Source organism: Toxorhynchites rutilus, chromosome 1, assembly GCF_029784135.1.
Source record: "Toxorhynchites rutilus septentrionalis strain SRP chromosome 1, ASM2978413v1, whole genome shotgun sequence".
NCBI classification, from domain to species: Eukaryota; Metazoa; Arthropoda; class Insecta; order Diptera; family Culicidae; genus Toxorhynchites; species Toxorhynchites rutilus.
This window is the reverse complement of record NC_073744.1, coordinates 34159061-34181803: the sequence shown is the minus strand read 5'-3', so window position 1 is coordinate 34181803 and position 22743 is coordinate 34159061. Positions and strand designations below refer to the sequence as shown.

The following is a 22743-nucleotide window of genomic DNA, read 5'->3' as shown; positions in this document are numbered from 1 at the left end:
TCAATTTGGTCTTGTAAGGATGTAGGCCACGATCTTTTCGCAAAACTAGCCACAACGACGTCACAGAGATGCCCAACGCTTGAGAACGACGTGTGAGAGACTGATTTGGGTCTTCCTCAATTGATGCGCTAGCGGCAGCAGTATTCTCGACACTACGGGCACTTCTTTGTCTCACTGGCACGGGAACATTTTGTACTGTGCCTGTGGATTCAAATTCATCCACTAGACGCTCAATTGTTGATCTGGCAGGACGATTGTGACGACCATAAATTGGACGTAGCGCTCTTAAAGTTGAGGCCATTGACTCCGAATTTCGGTAGTAAATTTTAATAAATAGAGCGGGAAAAATATGGCATCGTTTGCTGTCCCTATCGGTCTACTTTTGTAGCGTCCCTATTGAAATACCCGTTAGATAATTTGGTATGCACAAATTCACGCAATTAGCAATGTTGCTTTCAAATTTAGCTGCTGCTGAATGAGTGAAATTATAAATCACTCAACAATTGCAACTGGACGCAGGTATTCGTCCTGGTAACCCTATAACTCACCAGCTTCCAGCGAAAGTTATCATCATCCGCTCTCGCAACGATTTGTCTTCATTTGTACGCGGGAATTGCCTCGGGTATCCCCCTTGCATCCCCGCTTCACGGTTCTAAACAAAAATCTCGGCATGATTGCGCCGCAAGCACTCCTCCCATCGTTTGAAACTGAAACAAGGGATGGTTTCTGGCTCAGCAGCATAAACGGAGATAAAGGATGTTTCGTGGCAGCGACGACAACTCGCATATATACGAGCTCTCGCCATGTGTAACACTGCAGGGGCAATAAAATAATAATGACAGTAATCCGTCTTCATCCTCCACCTCTTCCTCCTCTGGCTGGAGGGAGCCAGGAGCCGACACAAGTGGCATGATTGCCTCTATGCACAATTCGCAGCGAATGCTGCAGCGGCGGTGTTATGAATGTGCGGTATGTGGTGACTGATGCTGATTGTGATGAATTTGCTCCGTTTCGGTCATCCTGACTTGTGATCTAGTGGCTAGGTGCATGAGCATAATGAAGATCTACTGGCATACGAAACTTACCAACAATCCCAAATAGCTCCCGGCTGAAACGCATTAGATCCGTGTGCACCAGCCGTGCCACCAGCAGCAGCGGAGAAATCGTGTGGAAAAGCAGAAACTTTTCAAATACTAAAACTCAAATATTTGCTCAATTGACTATTTATAAACTAGAGCACCTGTTCAAATTTTTCCCTTCCAACTAGCGGCGGCAGTACTCATGTGCTGCAAGCAGCTTTTTTACCCCCTCGCATTCGCCTCCCACGCACCTTATCCCACGCGATCGCTATCACCGCCGCTGGCTTCTGTTGGAAGTTGGGCTCACGGAAAATTCCCCGATTGAGCCCACTGGAAGGGTCTTTGTTAAACAAAATGTAGTCCACCATATTTCATGCTTCCGGTGAAGTCGTTCGATTCGCAAAAAAAACAACCCACAGCAAGTGCAGCACAGCAGGTTTTGGGCACGTAAAAAAATCAGGCCGTTTATCGCCGCCACGGTGCTTGCTGACAGGTTTAAAAACTAACCATATGGTTTATCATTATCCCGAGCGGTCTCAAGAGGAAGTTGGGAGTAGGCCTTCATCGAATCCAGCGATTGCACTTGACGTCGGCGGACCCTTTTATGCGTTGTTCCCACATGCGATGGGTTATGCATCGACAATTGCCGGAACGAGAGTGGCTTTTGCTGTTGTTAATTTGTGACCTGTAATGGTGGATGGTAATTGAAGTCAATCATCGTGTGTCGTGAGTGGGGATAATGAAAATATGTCCGTTCATTATATTGATCTATAGAGGCTTCGCATGCAAAGTGCTTGACAATCTGGAGCAATTTTGAGTCAAAACAATTATGAATCCAATAATAGCAGCAAAAATCCACCCCCTTCATACACGAGGTGTTTCCGCATGCAGACACAGACACGCATCTGATTTTTTTTGTTTAGTTCATTCCTTCTCTTTGCGCCCAATACACAATTGACACAAAACTTATGTAAACCGGATCGAAGAGCGAAAGAGAGCACTTCCTCCAAAGGCAAATTATTTACCGTCATCATATAGACATACCATTTTGTGGCAAATATTTTCCCTGCAAACACATTCCATTGACTCACTCACTCATTCACTCACTCACATTCACCACGAGTGTCACGAGGAGTGAAAAGTTTGCTCGGATCCATCCGCCCCCTCCGCTCCCCCATCCGGGAAAACTCCGGTGATTCCGCAAGGAGCAAGGAGTGCTGATGCTCAATATGTTTGCGAGCCAAACAGTCTTTCTGTGTCCTCCTCCTGATGGCCGTGTTTTGGTGTTTTGGTTTTGGGTCCCCATTTGTAGTATCTGAGCGCTCTGTGTTTGCTGGTGGCTCCATGTGTCCCAACGACGCTCATGAATCGTTTAGATGTGTATCCTTGTTTTCTTCCAGTTCACTTGTGTACTACCGCCGTGGCCGCTGCTGTTGCGGTCGATGGTTATGCCAGGCTGCCTTCGGGATGCTCAGTTGTGGCAAAAATGGAAAGAAGCAATTCTTTTGAAGATGCCAGTCCCGAGCAAAAAAGTCGACCATCCCTGTAAAGTTCTGTCCAAGAGGTATAACTCCCGTTCGGCAAAAGGATCTAGTCGCGCTGTTTTTCGTTTGTATGAATGTCCTGACAGTGCTTCGGGTTCGAATGGACCCGATCAGATTGCGCCACACACATTCCAAGAGGGCGGAGTGAGCGCACTGAGGTGACAACACAAACAAATATCCGAAATTAACATCCCGGCGAATATTGCCACAAGTAATTTAGACGATCCGCCTTTTCGTGTTGTCACATCTCGGCAAACAGTTTGCAAATCGTTTTTTGATGGGTGTGCAGCGCAGCTAATTGATTGGTTGGACGTCGTTTCGCGGGGCATCTCCGGGGGGGTTTCTTTGAAGCAATTCATTGTGATCGGTGTGAAATGTGATAACCACAAATGTGTCATAAGGAATGAAATCAACTGCATTAAATATATAGACCCTGCACTCCTAGTTCATGATCTCAACACTTTTACGGCCAGAGTCACCTTTGTGTAAACTTCAGCTGTGCATTCCTATAAACAACTCATACAAGTAAGGTGTGACATTATGAAAAAGTTATAAAATTTCCAACCAGTATTCGCTTATAAATGATTTCGCTTTCCGAAAGGCAAACACATAAGGTGTTATTTTCTTTAAAGCATGAGCTTTGTGAGGTTTCCATTTTTCGATAGTTTATATTTGAACACAATTTAAATTTTTACAAAGGTATCGAATCAAATCCCGTATCTGCTGAAGCAGTACTTTTTGTAAGCATATAGCCATTCCATGCCAAACCAATATAGGAGTTCTCAGATTTCAGTGAAAATTGGTAGTTTTATCGCAAAATATTAGACGCGTATTTTATATTTTTTCATTAGGGCGCCCATTTCCATTTTAGGGTGGCCCGAAAAATCAAAGGAAAATTTTCATTTCCCAAGAATTACCTCATTGAACTTGAACCGCCAGTGAAATAACAACAGCGATAGCGATCGGTTGTGTTTTTGCTGTTACTGTATGCTGCCGATGATAGTTTGCCGTTCTATCGATCTTACGGAAAATACAATCGGATTTATGTGATAGTACCTGGTAGCCGGGAAAACGTCGGTGCGGACGAAGCTCCCTCACCGGTACTGACGAACATCTCTCAGCGCTGGGGGAAAGCAGATTCCAAAAACGGAGAAACCGGGAAGCACAAGTACGGTAACGCCCGTCTCCTGAAAGACCATGCGATGAATTCATGCCATTCTTCATCCACCTACGTGGTCGTCTCCAGTAAATGTAATGTTTTGTGGATGTCTCGTTTCGATTCGGAGATCATAGTGCCTTCCCCTTCGCGATAAAGAGAACCCCTGCAGTCTCCGGACAGCGCGGACGTCCCCTCTTTGGCCTGGGGTCATGGAAAGAGGACCTCCGGGCCGAACTACCGTATCTCGAAGCACAATTATAACCGGAATAGACAGCATTGAGACACCGGAAAAAATGCCAATTGAATGTAACAATACTTTTTGCTAAATGGTCAATTATTTGATGTTAAAACAAATTAAGTAAAATTGAACTGCCGCTACAGAGATGAACCAGCCCAGAAGGCTGAAAACCTCTCTAATAAATAATAAAAAAAAACTATTGAGCCGATTCAAATGATCGACTTATCAGATTAAAGACGATTAGCTAGTCTTCTTTGAAAAAAAATTACATTTAAAAAAATGGATTTTGTTTTCGTAATTATTGTATGTATTTGTTTTTATTATTTACATGGCTGTGATTAGAGTTGTATTTTTTCACATTTTTCCTAGATAGCTGAGACTTTACATGGTATATCCAAAAAGCAGAGAGGCGAAAAGATATAAAACAATAAAACCCCTCTATCTTTGACCGAGTAAACTATAAAAAAAAAACAAATACCATTAGGAATTAGGAAAAAAAAAATCTTCTTTTTTCGCAAGTTTATTATCGAAACTTAATTAAGAAATTAAGAAAACTATCGCATTTGCTTTAATTTGGTATAATCATCTGAATCGGCCCAGTAGTCCCAAATTTATTAATCTTCGTGGTGGAGAAAAGGGCAAAAAAATTAATTTACGGACCAGTGGTTAATTTTTAAAAAAAGCGGGTCTGCTTTTTTTCGAAAAAGAAAAAAAACTACCACTTTTCGCGAAAATCTGAGAACCACAATATAGGTTTAGCATGGAATTGCTGTATGTATACATCGAACATCTGAATCGGTACAGCAGTTCAAAAGCTATGAAGTTTCGAGAAAAGGAAAAAGGATAAAAAATTTATATTTCAAACTATCGGTTAACTTTGAAAAATCATAACTCAAAAACGAAAAAAACACCTCTCTGATCTTAATCCTGAGCTGTTCCCTCGTGTTAATTTTTTTTCCGTTCTAAATATTTGAATTGGATTTAACACTAGGTTTACGGGCGTTTCTTATATACCGTTCTGAATCATATTTCGGACGCTTAAGGCATATGATGCAGAAAACAGATTCCAACTTTATGCACAGGTATTATTTGGTTGATATTTTTAATAAAAGCTTTTGCTTTTAAGCTTTCTACTTTGGTACCTATTTGATTGAAAACATAAAAAAAATCATCGAATAAAATGCTTTTCAAATGAAGCAAATAGGAATCAAACTTCGGACACAAAATCATATTTCGGACGGATTGAATTCAAATTTCGGACACATTATTTTGTAATTTTTTGGACGAAAATTACATTACACTTGATTATATTTTATAGTCAACTGCGAAACACTTACCAAGCAATCACAGTAAATCTTTAACGATGATGAAAACTGATGAAACACGGGAGAAATTTAAATATTTATAAACGGGTAAATTCTACGTGCTCACGCTAAACAAACGTCAAACATAAACGATAATGAGCAGTGTTGTAAAATTTCTGCCGATTATGTTATAATTCAAATGTAGTTCTCATGTGAAATGATAGTAAAACCAAGGGATTACTCTAAAGAAGCAATTGTGATATTATTTTGATAGTTGTATCATCAGTGCATTAAGCATTTCAAGATATTAGAACAAAGTGTCCGAAATATGATGTTGTACGAATTATGATTCAGAACGGTACCTATTTCTACGACACGTATCAATTTGAAGGAAGAAAAAAGAAAATAGACATCAATATAATTTTTTTTTATGCTTCAAATATGACTTATTTCAAGAGAAAATTAAATAGATCAACGTTAAAGTGAAAGTTAATTGGCTATTGCGAGTACAGTGAAGTAAACATCGTGATTTTGGTAGATTTTAGTTGAAGATTCACCAGGAATTGTGTAAAACGATATTACAGCGAAATTAGAAAAGATAGAAGTTGGGGGTCAGAGCGGTTAGATAGTTTCAATTTGGTTGATAAAAATATTCATGTTTATTATGTATTTTTTGGATACAATTAAGAAAAAAGACTTTAAAAACCACAAACTTTGAAGTTTTTCACTTCTAGAATGATTTTTAAGGACACTAATTTGGAAGTTTCATAACTGTAACCTGTATAGAATTTTCTTATCTTCCGAATGAAAGCAACAGAATTGTCCTACATAGCATAATTTTTGAATTAGAGCCAGTTTAAAGCAAACAGGGCCCGAAACAGAGAAAAAGTTCAATGATTCTGTAATTGTTGAAATTCGAACATATGCGTAGAAGGATTTTTAACCATCAAATATGATCCTCTATCATCTCCTGAAATAATTAGGATTTTTCACATGAGAAGAGTATTTTATAACTTGAAGGGGATGAATCAAAAATTTAATTCTTCTTTTATAATCAAAAAACAAAAAATATGGGTATAAAAACAAATAACAAAAATTTTTTTTTGACTTGATTATATACAGGATTCGATTATATACAGTGAAAAGAAATCGAGAACTGTATATAATCGAGTCCGCACTGTAATAAAGTTTTGTAGAGCAGAAAGAGTTATATCTAATGAACAGCAAATAAATCGTTGAAAAATATTATAAATATGAAAACACTATGCACTTATTCCCCAACCCAATACATTCGGGTAAATGTTACACTCGGGTTAATGTTGCATTCTGGTAAATGTCGCTTTCGTGTGAATTTTGCATTCGGATATATGTTGCATTCCAGTAGATATTGAATTCGGGTTGATTGGAATTCTGGTGAATGTCTTTCGGGAAGCTGTCGCTCGAGTAACTGCCCTTTGGGTAAATGTGACACAATCGATCGCGACAGGTGGCTTCACTAATGAAATGCAAAGAACCTCAAACAATCGACGTATTTAAGCGATTATACTTGCGGAGACTGAATAGAAGAGCTGGTAAACTGATCCTGTACAGATTGAAAGACATCGCTGTTGGAATTAGAGTAAGGGTGCTCATACACTGTTAGACCGAAACCAAATATTTGACAGATAAAATTTAATCAACGTGTACTTATCAAATATATTCTACACAAAATATGACAAGCAAATATTCCCTTATTGGATGCCTAAAACATTTTTTGGTCTGTTCTTCGAACCTGTCGGTACATGGTTAGGTTACCTTAAATATTTTAAGGTATTTGTCGAATATTTTCCATGTTCGATGTTGTTGTTGACATTGTTTACCGCTGTTGTGGTCAAATATTTGACCTCCGGACAAACAGTGTACGGCTACCTTAAGAGAATAAGAAACAAACACAGCATACTTCTAAATGATTGATTTTATTGTACGCCAAAATTTTAAATTTTCTGAATTTTCTCCCCATTTACTAGTGGATTGCTGTTTCGAATCTCGTCAGCACCGGCCCCTCGATAATCGTATGTACAGCCATGTTTATCACTGTACCGATGGATGCCGCAGAATAGACCCCCGCACCGGCATTGGCAGGCGATCAGTCCAATCTTCTTGCGACAAACCATACAGCGGTTGCTCCGCTTCTTCCCTTCATCAAACCGCTGTCCCTGCTTGATTTCGACTTCGACTTTGGGTCCCGATTCGGCGTAGATTCTCTTGGGCGACTTCATTTGCGACGTGATCTGCTCCCGCTTGTTGCCAGGTGATTGGTCCATGATTTTTGTCGGGTTTGCGCTTCTATAACACTTCGAACAGAGACCGTCCTGCACTGGATTTCCGAAGAATCCACAACCGGTGCTACACAATTGGTTCGAGCTGTGTTCCATTTTTCGTACTTGATATTGCTTTTAATTTGAAAAAAAAAAAACTTTTGAAATCGCTGTGATTGTCGTAGTTGTAGAGTTGTTTGGTTCGTACTAATGAACTGTATTCCCGAACACCTAATTTATACATCCTTCGGGGTAACTATTAACATAATCATACCTAAGATCGATCAATTCGATCATTATGTTACCTGTCCTTGGAGCAAATGCTAAGCAAATGGATGCAATGTTACCTGTGACCCATCGCAATATTCTTACCCAAAACTTATTGTCTTCGGTGTATTTTAAAGGCATATTCAAGAAATAGGGAGTTTGGAAAGATTTACTAGATATCTCATTTTAGTTAAACCAACTGTTTCCCGTGCAGTTCTAATCGCTACAACTGCGCAAGCTCGAGTGGACCCATGGTGCGGATACTAAATCGCGCGTGGGGCCGCGCATTCTCAGAAAGTGTAGATAGTCTAATGCAGGAATTCTCAAACTATGTTGGGCAAGAAACCCATTTTCCAGAAAGAAGTGATACCTCCGAACCCTATAGCTAAAGTTCTTTGAATCGTTTATTTCTAGTTTTTTTTATTCATACAAAAAACTTACCAATTTAAAAACATTACGGTTGATTAAGAGAGTAGACTTGACAACATATTCTCATCAATAAATAGACGTAAAATACAGTAGTTATCAAGTGTAAAATAAAATGTTCGAAATTTTTTTTTTTTTTTACAAATAGTGTCCGAAGTTTGATTCTTATTCGCTTCATTTGAGAAGCATTTTATTCGATGTTTTTTTATGTTTTCAATCAAATAGGTGCCAAAGTAGAAAGCTTAAAAGCATATTGAACTAATTTATTAAAAATATCAACCAAATAATATCTGTGCATAAAGTTTAGATCTGTTTTCTGCATCATATGCCAATCGGAACGCGGGATGTTCACATATATATTGCTCGACATTTTTCAATTGTTCGATGATTAGCTTCATAAATATATATCTTTTTCTTCATTTTATTTAGTTATTAGGAAGTGCCTTAATCGATTGCTGCAAATATCCCGTGGTTCCATCAGCAAATAACTGAGCGCTTGAAATTGGACAATTTTCGCGATGCGACAAGTTTTTCGTTTTTCGATTTGTACCCCAATATGTTCCCGAAAGACTTAATAATCCTACGTCAAAAAGTTTTTACTCAAAAACAATATTCAAAAAAAAAAAAGAATTATGATTCGACAACAAAATTGAATGTCTTATAAAAATCAGGACAAATGCTAAAATATGAAAAATTAATCACGGACAGAGCAGGACATGTCCTGCTAAATCAGGACTGATGGTATCCGTAGTACGACGGGGACCCATTTCGGAAAACCTCGACCTATGTTGCTGTGCATTTGATTGAGTTTTAAAGACTTGTTTATGTTGCTGTGGAATTGAATAAGTTTGGCAGACTTCGAAGAATAAAAGTCATGAAATCGTGACCCAAAAGACAATTACATCGCGGAGCATAATCACTGGCGAACGCGTCAGCCTTCATACAATGCAACCCGTTGTTGGCTTCGTGATTTATTCATGGTCAGCAATTATGATCCATCCTACATCCGCTTGGACGTCGATAAATCGAAGTGATTGGCATACTGAATAATGAACGCGAAGCCAGGACCAAAAAAAAAGCACCACCCGCTTCCGGCACAAAGTCAACAACCAGGCAGCCGTTTAATTCTTTCCGTCGAATTGTCGCATTAATTTGATGTTTTGATGTGTTTTTGTCCTACTGACGTTGGTTTTGTGTGGCAACATAAAAAAAACCTTGCAGTACATAGTTTTCATACGGCCGACAGCGAAACAATTTTTCCGAATGAATTTTTGATATCAATATTTAACGAGTATTCACTTTTTTTTGTTATTATTAGTGCACATATTTACCGAGCTACGTTTTCATACAACGGTCTCCGAGTCGAGTGCTGTTATTCTATCGACGATTTTATTGTTGCGACAAAAATCGAGATTCGAACAAACAAAAAAAACGCCATTAATTCGTCGTATTGCGTATTGTTTTTATTTTCCATCAGCCGCGCTATTATCGTGTTTAAAACGATTATGATTCCAAACATAAATTTCCATCAATGTTTGCGTAAATCAATCAATTAATGCGAATCGGCTGTATATTGATATGTTTTTTGTATGTATTTTGTGTTCATGAATGCTTGCGTTTTTTTGTTACATTTTAATTAGTTTCTCATATGGCAAGCAATTAAAAATGTGTTGCGATTTAATTGTTGTTGCTGCTGTCCAGCCGACAATAATGCATTCTGTATTACATACACACCCTCGCATCAACTTATCAAATATTAATTGTATGCTTCAATCCGGGATTGGAATGAATTTGTTGTGTTGTGGGTCATTTTTATTGTTGTTGCAGTCCCCCGTATTGTCATCGAATTGTAAATATTTTGTGACTTTGTTGATTGCGCAAACCTGACGGTTGATTTTTCATAATTTGTTTGGATAGCACAACTGGACTACTATAAAAAAAATAATTCATTAAGCTCCGATCCAAACATGCAACAGTGAGACAGAGAGACACACATAGTTGCACGAAAGCTACAACATCAATTATGGTGAACCCTTGTTTTCCTATGTTCAACAAAGCCAGCTTGTTCCGTAACAAAGCGGACTAATTTTTCACGACCTTTAACATCCCGGTTAAGTAATTGTTATGAGATTAGAACAGATTTACACCCCGGGCCAACTGCACGAGAAGCGATGTGCGAGCAAGCGAGCGAAACACCCCCGCGGGTATGTTCGCAAGGATCTTCCTCTACCACCCTAAAACCCCTCATAGTCAGCGAAGAAATTCCAAATTTTCCGTTTCCAGTTGCTGTCGTGCGATTTGGGTTCGGTGAATAGGACATAGGGTCTCCGCTTCGGTTATCTGCCTCATACTGACTGTAATTGTGCTAGATCTAGTCATGTTTCCCCCGGGGGAGATGAACGCGTCCTGGCTGCCGATGTTGGTTATTTCATATATTGCTTTATTTTCACTTCAAACATTTTCTGGAAAAGGTAACACATCTGTTACGTGCTGTCTGCCGACGAGCGAACAATGAGCGCTTTTGGATGGCTAGAATATGCCGGATTGTTATGAAAAAAAAAACAAGCTTTCTGCTCAGATCACTGAAACAATGAAATAAGTGAAACATACAATTTGAGGAAAAGGACGAAGAGTTTATCAGATTGAGTAGCAAGATGACCCAGAATGTTTCAGTAGCTTGGAGAATTCGAATCAACGAATTAACTGCTTCCGAGTATAATCATGCGAAGATCGATGTTCTGTTTATGACAAATTAAGAATCATGAAATAGAAATGTGATGGGCACAGAAACCAATAAAGTCTAAAATGAAGGTTGAATCTAGGAATACTCCAATTCTTTTAGGGCGGCTGAAAATGTACGATTTTGGGAATAATTTTTATGTAGAAAAACTGCGATTTCAGTGCGCTTGCAGAAAATTCTGTTTAACACTAAACCAACCACGAGTGGTCAAATGACCCTTTTGTTTGTTAAAAAATTCTTACAAATAACATTCTTAATAACATTACAAATAACATTTTCACATCGTCATTTGCCTGAGACAATGATCAGATTTTTCAATAATACTAAATACGGTGTGGACACGACCAAATGGCAAAAAAATACATCGTGAAATCAAAATCTCAAAGATGGCCTACGCAGATTTTCTCCAATATTCTAAACCTGGCTGGAATCAACTCATTGATTTTATACAGAGAAACAACAGGCAAACAAAATCTAGACAGCAGTTTTTATTCCAATTTGCTGAAGAACATGCCAAAAGCTTTCAGCAGGAGCATCAGGAAAAATAGAAATTATAACAAATCCATGTTCGGATTCTCGCGGACCCGTGCAAATAAAGTGCCAAATAGGTTTTTGCAAAGAAAACAAAACTACAAACATCTATTTCAAATGCAACAATATATGTATGCCAATTGTGCCTTCGTGGGCCCAATAGTTTGTAAAATATGCGATTATTGAAGTTAGCACATACATTTTTAATTTTGGATTCAATTGATGAATATTTAATTTTTGTTCTTGTGTTATTTTTATGTGTTTTCTTTTTAATTTAATAAATAAATAATTTCGAATAAAAAACAGGAAGTGGGTTATATCTATGGTATAACCGCAAGGGTGACGTAGGACTATCGTTGATTTAGAGATCATTTGTATGAAGTTGAATCTGAATTCATTCTGAATGAATGAATATTTGGAGAACTTCGAAAACGAGAGCGTTACGTTGGAGGCACAAGGTTTTGTGCATCCAATATTGGATACGGAAATATCCTACTGATGGGGAAGAATAATCTTCAGAAGCTATCCTGTTGATTGCGATTGATTGAAAAACCACAAAACCAAATGTATTTGGTCACAGTGTTACATGGATAGAAAACATTCAATTAAACTCTTTCACAAGAATATATTTTGAAAATCCCCAAAGGAACTGGCAGATTATTTTCAGTAACGATTAGTTATTTCCACATTTTCCTCGATACTGGAAGCCCACCAGTGGTTAATACCAACTCGATAACCACCTGTTAATAGCACTTGATTGAAACATATTTGGTCACAGTGTAACATGGATAGAAAACATTCAATTAAACTCTTTCACATGAATATATTTTGAAAATTCCCAAAGGAACTGGCAGATTATTTTCAGTAACGATTAGATATTTCCACATTTTCCTCGATACTGGAAGCCCACCAGTGGTTAATGCCAACTCGATAACCACCTGTTAATAGCCGCGCGTGTATGTGTGTGTAGCGATGTCTTCCCAGGGAACCGTTTGTGGCATCACTCTCCTCCTGATAGATTCCCTTCTGGCCTAGGGTGCACAAACAGGCTCTTGGTGACACCGTTCATCCGCGCTTTCATGATAAATAAAGAGCTTCACCGCAACAGCGACAACATGCTCCAATCGCTGTTCAATTAGAACTGAGTGGATTTCCGAGCGCCGCTCGCTTATATACCGATTGGTGATTTCAATAGCCTGTTTTGAAAGCAATTTTAAGACTATTGAAACAAGTTTTTGGATCAAAAAGTAACAAGTATATAACGCGTAGACATTTTATCTTTCGAATGAAGTGTTTATCATACCATTTCGTTCAGTTGTTTAGGAGCTATTAACGCTCAAAATCTCGGTCTCCGGCGTAACGCTTTCGTTTTCGAAACTTTGATTTTACACCCCGGTATAGAAATGAAAGACGTAGTCCTACGTCAAAAATATTTTTATCATGTACCAAATTATGCTGAATAATACAATAATACAAGTTGATTAGATTATCACTGGAAACGTTCTGTTGAGGATCTACTGGGTAGGATAATGCAGTTTTTTTTCAATAAAATAAATAGTGTATTTCATAAAAAATTCAAATTTTCGTTCTTTCCTATATAATTCTATATAAAAAAAATCTCGATGCACTAGAAAAATTGATTTTAATTTTTGCATAACTAAGGGGGCAATAAACTGGGCTTACAAGGCAGCGTTTTTGGTGTTATCGGGCAGTGGCAACCAGGTATGGGCAAAATCGCATCGAAATTCGTTCAACAACACTCATCCACAGATAAAACTCACCCTTCTATTCTCCGTTTATGCCTCACTTTATTTGAAACAGAAAACATTCACCTATCATCTTCGCAAAGTTCATTCTCGATTTGAACGGCAAAATACTGTCTCGATTCCACTCATCTATTCTCAGAGAATTTTGCTTTCCCTCATTTGCCTCTCGGAATAACGTTTGATGGTGATAGAATCAAATTGAAAACTTTTGCTTGAGCTAGCGAGTGTGTAAAATCATTCGTTTTTCACTCAAATAGAAATCATTGAGCCTCGATCGCGGCAGTAGAATATAGGTAGATAGTTGAGATCGAGTTGTTTCCTGTGCACTATTGCAATGGCATTTTTTTGTTTCTAGTATGGAATGATCTAAGCCAACGCAAAAGACCATATTAACGCAAGTTATTGGTGAGCGGGAAGGTAGATTCCAGTGCACTTGAATGCTGACAAGGAAAAGAGTACAAGTACAAAATAAAACCATACATACACGCAGATTCAGTATATTTTGACTCACTCGTTATTTTGTTTCGTGCGATCCTTCCAAAGGAGTATTCATTCATTAAATGTTGTTTTCCGCTTTTTGTTTTGTTATGTTCACTCTCAGTCCCGATTGAAGAAGGTCGGGGAGTGTAAAATGATTAATCGTGCAATCTCACGATTGCTTGCTGCATTCTTTTCGCCATGATTATTCCAAGCAGATACAAGAGTGATTTATAATTAGGTGTAGAGAAATGAGCGAATGAGCTTTGCCATACTTGGTGGCAACTATACTTCTACCATTTTTTTCAACTATATATATATATATATATATATATATATATATATATATATATATATATATATATATATATATATATATATATATATATATATATATATTCACAAAAAAAGCTCCATATTAGGGTGCCACACCAATTAACACAACAAAAATTATGGATCAAATTTCCATCTGCGAAGCCTAGGCCGATCGGACTGAAATCGACTTATTTCTTAAACGGATAGTAACTGGGGATGCGAAGTGAGTCACATACGTCAATATTTTACGAAAACGAGCTCAAACGGTGGCCAAACCAGGACTAACGGTCAGGAAGGTTGTACTGTGTTTTAAGTTGCTTCCGTATGGCCAAACACTACATTCAGATCCCTGCTGTCAACAAGTGGATAGCAAAAGTGGGCGAAGAGTGCGCACCATACGGGGCAAAGTTGCGCTCTTATTGCATTGAACTTCTGAGAAAACTTTTAACAAAAATAAATGCTTTATCAATACCAGCGGAAAAAGCATCATTACTAGATTGTGTAGGCACCATCCAGTGGAGAAGAAGGAGGGTGTTGAATGATGCTTTATGGCTGGAGAAGGGTGGGTTGTTATGATCGAACATGATTTTGCTATGGGCTGATTGATTCTAGGCACCTAGAAATATGATAGTGGGCCATCCACATAACACGTGGAATTCTTTTGGGAGGGAAGAGACTGACAATATAAAATGTCCCAAATTAGAAACAGAATTCTTTTTATTAACAAATCAAGTTTATAAATACATACATTCACCTGATTTATTTGAAACTCATTGTTGGAAAAAAATGAGTGGGTTATATCTATGATATAACCGCAAGGTTGACGTGGAATTACCTTAGCTTAGCAATCATTCGTTTGTATTGATTAAATTCTTGATTGAATGAAACAGTTTCCAAATTCAATTGAGTTCAATATATTTGCTCTGTGAGTGAAAAAAATGAACAAATGCCGTGTAAAGTCAATTCATTTATTGTGATTGATTGTTCTTCGTTACAAGTAAATTTAATGACGGACCTTTTACGTTTGGTATGATGACTAGAACAAAATATATGTACGGAAGAATTATCAAACGTTTGATGAACCAGCCTAAGGCTGAAAATCTTCCTAATAAAGACAAAAACAAATTATCAAACGATTATTTTATTTTACATTTCCCTCTGAAGTTTACATCCCAAAAGTGTACATACTTCTCGAATCTCGAATTTGCTTGAAACTGGGAAGTTCATTCGCTTCTAGTGTCTGCACGATTTTCCCAGGTTCCTAAGTTTAGAAGATCATGTTAGGACAGACATATTCCACTCTGCACAAAGGCAAGCGAGGACAAAAGTACTCGCAGTTTGCATTTATTTGCAGAGCCGATTTCCCCAGAAACCTCGGTTTTGAAGTCTGTGTTAGGGAAACACATTTCAATCGGAACAAAAATACCCCCGATTTGTATGAATTCGCAATGCCGATTTCCCTACGCTCTATGGATTTGAAGTCTGTGTTAGGGAAACACATTCCAGTCGGAACAAAAATACCCCCGACTTGCATGAATTTGAAATACCGATTTCTCCAGGCACCTTGGTTTAGAAATCTCTATTAGGGAACACATTTCGGTGGGAACAAAAGCTCCCCCTACTTTCGTGTGTTCTTCTTCTTCTTTTTGGCTTTAAGAGGGTTTAAACTTTTCAGTTCACTCGCCTCTAGGCTCTTTCGCGTGTTTGCAATGCCGATTTCGCTGCTTGGTTTTAAAGTCTGTGTTAGGGAACATTTTTCGATGAGAACAAAAGTCCCCTACTTTCATGTATTTGCAATGCCGATTTCCCCAAGGCTGCTTGGTTTTGATGGCTGTGTTAGGGAAACCGTAAATCGGGCCAATCAAAACGATACAGTTAGGGCGTTTAGATAACGCCTAATATTTTACAGTTATTCAATTGTTTATCTAATGAAAAACAACATTTTGTTAGTTGCGATAGATGCGTGGAAATATTCCCTATCAAGTGATGCAAACATCTCTCCTATCCAGTACGAAATGTTCGAGCTATAAGCATTCGAAATCTTTCATTTTTTCCTGCATGTTCTGTGTTTAGGTTTTCATTTTACCCTCCATATATTCCGGTTAGACGTAGTCCCACGTCAAAAATGTATTGGAAGTTCATTGTGAAAACATAAACATAAACGAAACATAACCGTTATTGGATTGCATGCATAGTGAAAACAAAATTTTTTTTTATTTGAAATTCATTTTGAATTATTTTTAAGCAATTGTTAATTTTTCTTTCTCATCTTGGATTTCAGTTTTGAGGATTCCGACGCTTTGCCTTGGAGCGCTATTGCTTCTGTGCGCTTGGGTTCGAAGAGTCAGAGGATGTTTCCTCATGAAGCTAGAAGCTCAATCATTTCCTGCCAGTTTTGAACATGCTTGAATTCGTGCTGGAGGTTGTTGGTTTCCACAAAATCAAACGCCAGGTCCCGTAAATATTTGAGAGTCATATCATAGAAAGCTTTGTCCAGTGCTCTGCAATGGTTCACCAGATCCTCAGACTACTCACTCGTAAACACTGGTCTGAGCCGTTCTAGATGCTCGCTGGCACATCCCAGCAGAAGTAGAAATGTCAATGAAAGAAGGTTCAAATCACGAATCACTTATTGATATGAGCCTCTACCTCAGAGCTGATTCAGAAATACCAAGGTCTGTCGCAATCCGACGCTTCGAGACTCTGCCTCTGTCGGGCTATTTCGAGCATTTCTAGAGTGCATTTCTTCGAATCAGTTTGTGAGTCCCGTTAAAAGTTTGGTTGGAAAAATTTAATAATTTTTTGAGAGCAAAATGCTGGTGGGCACTTTTGCCCCACAAGCAATTTTACTACTAATCGAATTTAAAAAAAAAAACTCTTGAACTTTTTCACAAAAACGAAAACGCACTATTATCTACTATATTTAGAATGAAGGTTTTCTTGACAGTGTAGTTTCGAACTTTACAGTTATTTTAGGTAACTAAATAGTCATCCTGAAAATTGAAAAACTCAGATCAAAACAACGCAAAAGTCTTCTTTCTCATTACTTTTGGCCACTTTCATGAAATGTATCTTGTTTATATGTGTGAACTGCTGGTGTAATAATGTGTCAATCGATTACACTCGTTTGTTTCAAAAAGGCCAATACGCCTTTTTGCCCCGCATTACTCTACAGTGAGGAAAATTCGTTTAAACGCAAGCTAATTTTTGTTCGAAGCCCTCAAACAAGCGATCATAAATTTGTCTTCGCCACTTTATTTGATTGGTCATCAGGTGTATAGTCTAGACATACAATCATTTAATTCGAGAACTACGTATACCTTTAATAAGAGGCAATTTCTTTTTGAGGAGGGAAATTCGTTCAAACGCACCCAACTGAATATCAGCAACTAGCTCACATATGGCACCAAGAATCTCTGGCCGGAACTGGAAAGTTCAATGCATCGTAATTTAAGAAGGAACTTGGACACTCGATTACCAATAAGCGCATTGCACAGATTTTTCACGTCATGGAAAAACCCTCTTGCTACAGAAATATACACTGCGTTTCATAACTATAGAGCCACTCCATTTTTCTGAGCTTCCAGAGATATGAAAGAAGTCGGTTGAATTGGAGTATCCAGTGTAGGATAGAATAACAATATTCATTTATAAGACTGGCCTTTTGAACTTTAGTGTTGTGACCAAGCGCGAAACATACAAAAAACTATAATTTCAGTATTTCATAACTATAGAACCAGATTGAAAAACCCTCACTCTTTTTCAAAATTAACGTCAATTTCACATGAATTACAATAAGTATCTAATTCGTAGGTAATCTTCAGTTCTCACTCAGTTCAAATAACCCATCTAACTAAAATATACGCAGTGTATTATAGATAAAAATAGCATTTCTCCTTCGTTGCCACGTTGTCCGGAACATTGTTTGTAAAAGTATCGAAGATGTGCTACTCACATGCACAGGAAATGAACAGGTTCTAAGTTTCACGCAAAAACAAGCAACACACACAAAGCCAAACTCTGATGACTAGAAGAGACCTATAGGCATTTGCACTTCATGTGAATTATTCGCTAGCGTTCACAGCTTGTGGGGAAACATAAAACACGAAACGAGCAGAATAAGTGACCTCTATTGTTTCGGGCACAGAAAGATTCTGAGAATTTTCCTCTGAGTAGATACAATACTTATACGCTAGCGACAGCTTACTTACTATGCAGGGGTGGGGTTTACTACGCAAATATTCTCTTTTCGCTATCCCCCTTCATTGTTTCTATTCTAGCGGCTGCATAAGTTGCGCGATATTGACAGCTTTGTTCAGGAAAGCACACAAATGGACACAACAAATGTATGGGGAAATGGGAATGCTTCTAATTTTCATCAATATAAACTATATACAGACTATGGGATTGTAATGTATAGCATATTAAACAAATCTTAGAAAATTTCCGATTCGATTAATATGCAAATCGCTAAGTCCGTTAGCAGCAAAAATAGTCAATAACGGTAACTTTATTTCATAAAAACCTGACTTGTTTTTCCTGATTTGGCACCCTTAATGAAAGACGTAGTTCTACGTCAAAAAACATATCCATTTTAATCGTCAAATTGTTCAATTTTTTCATAAATTTTTTGTTCGTGTCTCAAGCAAAAAATTTCTGGATAAATTTCCTGTCTAATGATATGTAACACAACATGTGTCGCAATAACGATTTTGAGTAATATGCGTTTGAAAACTCGTAATGAATCGTTACATTTTTCGTAGAGAGACCCCCTTATATAGAAATCAAGAACATAGCCCAATGTCAAAAATATATCTTTTTCAATAACGTTGAGTAGAAAAAAATTTGGGTAAATTAAATACGCTACCATTAGCTTACCATAGCATATCTTCATATAAAAAAGCAATCATCTGTGTTTTGGGGAATTGAGAAGAAATTCTGTGTTAGAATTTTCTATGAAGTAACCAGTGGATAAATGCCAACATGTTTTGGATGAATTAACACGTTGAGTCCCGACCGAGCTTAGGGACCGAAAATGAACTTTTCGTCTGGCCTCCGTTGATCCTTGCGGGTCGATAGTGGACTTTTTCAATAGTAATTTTCCAGCTTTGTTGTTGTTTTTCTCAGTGCAGTTGCTGTCTCTATAAACCGAATGTCCAACGCCGGTGAGACCGGCACGAAAAAGACGAACAATTCAGGGCTCCAGGGACCACTCGGTTGGGACCAGTTGGGCTCAACGTGTTAAAGACAGCGATCAAGAGCAAACGAATCGAATTTGCTAATGGACATCAGGTTTCTTTGATAATCCGATATATTTTTTTTCTGTTTGTTTGAGATGTGCTCTCTCACCAGTTATACTAATCTGTTATTACATCTTTAGGTTATCAATTGCATAACCTTGTAAAAAAATCAATGGCGAACATTTCGTCATGAAAAGCATAAAAATTAAGGAACAATACAGTGCATATATGATTGAAGAAATGTATGTCTACATATAACAAAGTTTTATTTTTTATTTTCCCTAGACAATCAGCATAAACATTTCAGTTAATTCAATAGCTCTAAAACACCGATATGCATCCTCAGCACCATTCGTCAGTCTATATTGTCTGACCATTTAGCGAAGCGTGGAAATGCTCGTTTCCAGAGCACAAACATTCACCCATCAATTACATGTTGATTGTCAACTTTCAACTGTTCCACGAAGAACACAACTCGGAGAAATGTGTTCGTTGGGTTGGGAAAAAATCAAGAAGAGATTTGTCAAACACAAATATATTTATCGGCGGGCGACGGACCAGGACCGTGGACAAGTTGTACACTTTTTTTCTCTCTCGTTAAACACAAGTCCAGAAGTGAAGAATAGGGAAGTATCGTTTGCTCCCAAACTGGAGCAAACCGATTATCGCTGTTTTGTAACACTGGTTAAACTACTTTTAACTGAGCTGAATTTGGCAATCGGTAAATGAGTAATGTGCTTACTCACAATTTGTCCCGGTATTTGGTAAGCCAAATATTGCCCAAAATAAAATATATCCCCAAATTAAAAAAAACTCCGCAGCCAATCAACCTTCGCCAATGTAAACAAATTTTATCGCGCCCGAAAGCGCTTCTGCCGACCGCACGGTTGAATTACCTAATTAGTTTACAAATCCAAAAATCCAAATCAATATTGTCCCAAATACTCAACATTATTATCTTTGGTCAAATATGCATGCCAGCGAAGCTCTTTTTATTAGATCCCCGCTCATTCCCATCCCGTCCGACTGCTGCTCCTGCTGGTTAGCTAGTTCTATTCACACGTTTGCGTGATATTTACTATTACCAGCTATCTCCACCCGCCACCCCTTTGAGTGTGGTATCTGTGTGCTAGAGTGTATGTATGTTTACCTCCAAAACAACGCATAACAATATTTTAATAAGCACCGTTGTGTGTCCGCTATTTTCCAGTCCGAAGCGAATTCAGAGCGCGGAAGAGTTTCTGTACGTGGGGATCCAACGAATTCCGTATTAGTAACAGTTTTATTCGTGTTAATCCTTGCTCCGCTGGCGCGAAGCCCCCCCTCCCCCCAAGCTCATGGCATTTCATTTAGACATGTTGGTGCAAAATGTTGGACCAAAACTAGTGCGCGTGTATTAGAGGACCTGCCCCCACCACGGGTTGGAATGCATACTGAAAATGGCTACTGGTTGCGTTTTTAATTCTGGAGAACGCTCTTCATGTCCCTGTGTGTGTTTCGTATAAATAATGTTATTATTCTATTTGTTATTATTTGACAAACTTTAATATTAAAATGTGTATAGATATGGAATGCGCGAGCGTACACAGAGAGCGCGCTATGGAGTCGTGTTTGTGGACACAATCATTGCTCATGAAGCAAGTTGATGGCGGTAGTTTCCCCATAGTTTTAGGATGGCAAAATACTACAAGACCTGAAAAGTCCCAGGATTTTTAACGAAAACATTCGTTTTTTGGGGAAAGCTGTATGTATTCCTCAACATAGTTTCCTCCGAGGGCAATACACTTGGTAGAGCGAGTTTCCAACGATTCGATTCCCTTTCTGTAGTGAGCAATCTATATGAATAAAAATGATTTGGTGTCCGTTCCCCACGATTTAACTCAAGAACGAAGCAACGGATTTAACAGTCAGTATCAGGATTCATGCGTCTTAGTATATATCAGGATTATATGCCAAAAAAGTTATGAAACCCATTCGGGAAGTTGAAAAACTGGAAGTCATTTTTTAACAAATTTAATTATTTCATTTGAACAGTCAGTATCAGGTTTGATGCGTTTTAGTCTGCGTCAGGTTTATATGTTAAAAAAGTTATGAAAACCATTCGGAAAGATGGAAAATTGAAGTCATTTTTTTAGCAAATTTTGTATATCTATATAAATAAAAATGGTTTTACGATTTTACTCGAGAACGTAGCAACGGATTTCAACAGTCGGTATTAGGTTTATATGCCTAAAGAGAAATTGTATACCACAAATATAGATCACGTACAATGTTGCATTGAAATCTGTATTTCCGAGCTAAAAATCTTATTGATTAGTAGTGAAAATAGAAAATCTGTATTGGAATTTGTATGACGGATTGTGCACCTGATAAGACTTTTGCATTATTTTGAATTAGATTTAAGTACGAAGTAATAATTACATACTTGTAGTAGAGTGTATATATTCTGCTTATCCATATTTTGAAGCTTGTGATCACTGATAGAGTTAGTCAGTACTTTCCTGATCAAGATTATTTTTCAATTTTCAGGCCTATGCTAAAAGTTTGCTGGGCAATTCTTTCCCGCACAGAGGTCTAATTTGATCAAAAATGTGTAACATCTTAGATTGAGAATTTTTGATACAGCGCGGACTCGATTATATACAGTTTCTGATTTCTTTTCACTATATATAATCGACTCCTGTATATAATCGAATCAAAAAAAAAATTTATTAATCGTTTTTTTTTTTGCATGTATTTTTCTTTTTGGAAAAAATGGAAAAAATCCTTCTACGCATATGTTCGAATTTCAACAATGACAGAGTTATAGAACTTTTTTTTTTGTTTCGGACTCTGTTGCCTCGAACTGGCTCTACATTAAAAAGTACGCTACGGAAGACGATTCAGTTGCTTTCATTTGAAAGATGAGAAAATTTGATACAGGATATCGTAGTGGAACATCTAAATTAATGGATTTTAATAACATTTTGGAAGTGGCAAACTTAAAAGTTAGTAATTGTTAATGTATTATTATTAATGTCAACCTGATTTTTTTTTTATTAAGCTGGATTGTTTCTATCAATCAAATTGAAGCTCTCTTACCGCTTTTCAATTTGTTCTTTGACACCCAACTTCTATCTATCTTAATTTGGCTGCAATATCGATATAATGAATTCTTGGTGAAAATTGTTTAGCAAAATCTTCAAAAATCACGATTTTTACTCCACTGTATATGAATTAGTCACTTAAATTACACCTTAACGTTGAAAGGTTACATTTCTTCTTGAAATAAGTCATATTTGAAACATAAAAAAAATATTTTTTTCAAACTGTATACAATCGAGTCCAAAATTGTATATAATCGAATCACATATAATCGAG

At 37.6% G+C, this 22743-nt stretch overlaps 1 protein-coding gene across 1 annotated transcript; it reads right to left on the bottom strand.

Annotated features, from left to right (window-relative positions):
* Positions 1-7297: 7297 nt before the first annotated feature.
* Positions 7298-7738, bottom strand: LOC129780271 (AN1-type zinc finger protein 5-like). The gene has a single exon (XM_055788344.1). The coding sequence runs from the start codon at positions 7736-7738 to the stop codon at positions 7298-7300; it is 441 nt and encodes a 146-aa protein (XP_055644319.1).
* Positions 7739-22743: the final 15005 nt, after the last annotated feature.

What these genes read in the sequence shown, in the direction of transcription:
- LOC129780271 (XM_055788344.1), bottom strand. Translation starts at nt 7,738, where the DNA reads ATGGAACACAGCTCGAACCAATTGTGTAGCACCGGTTGTGGATTCTTC.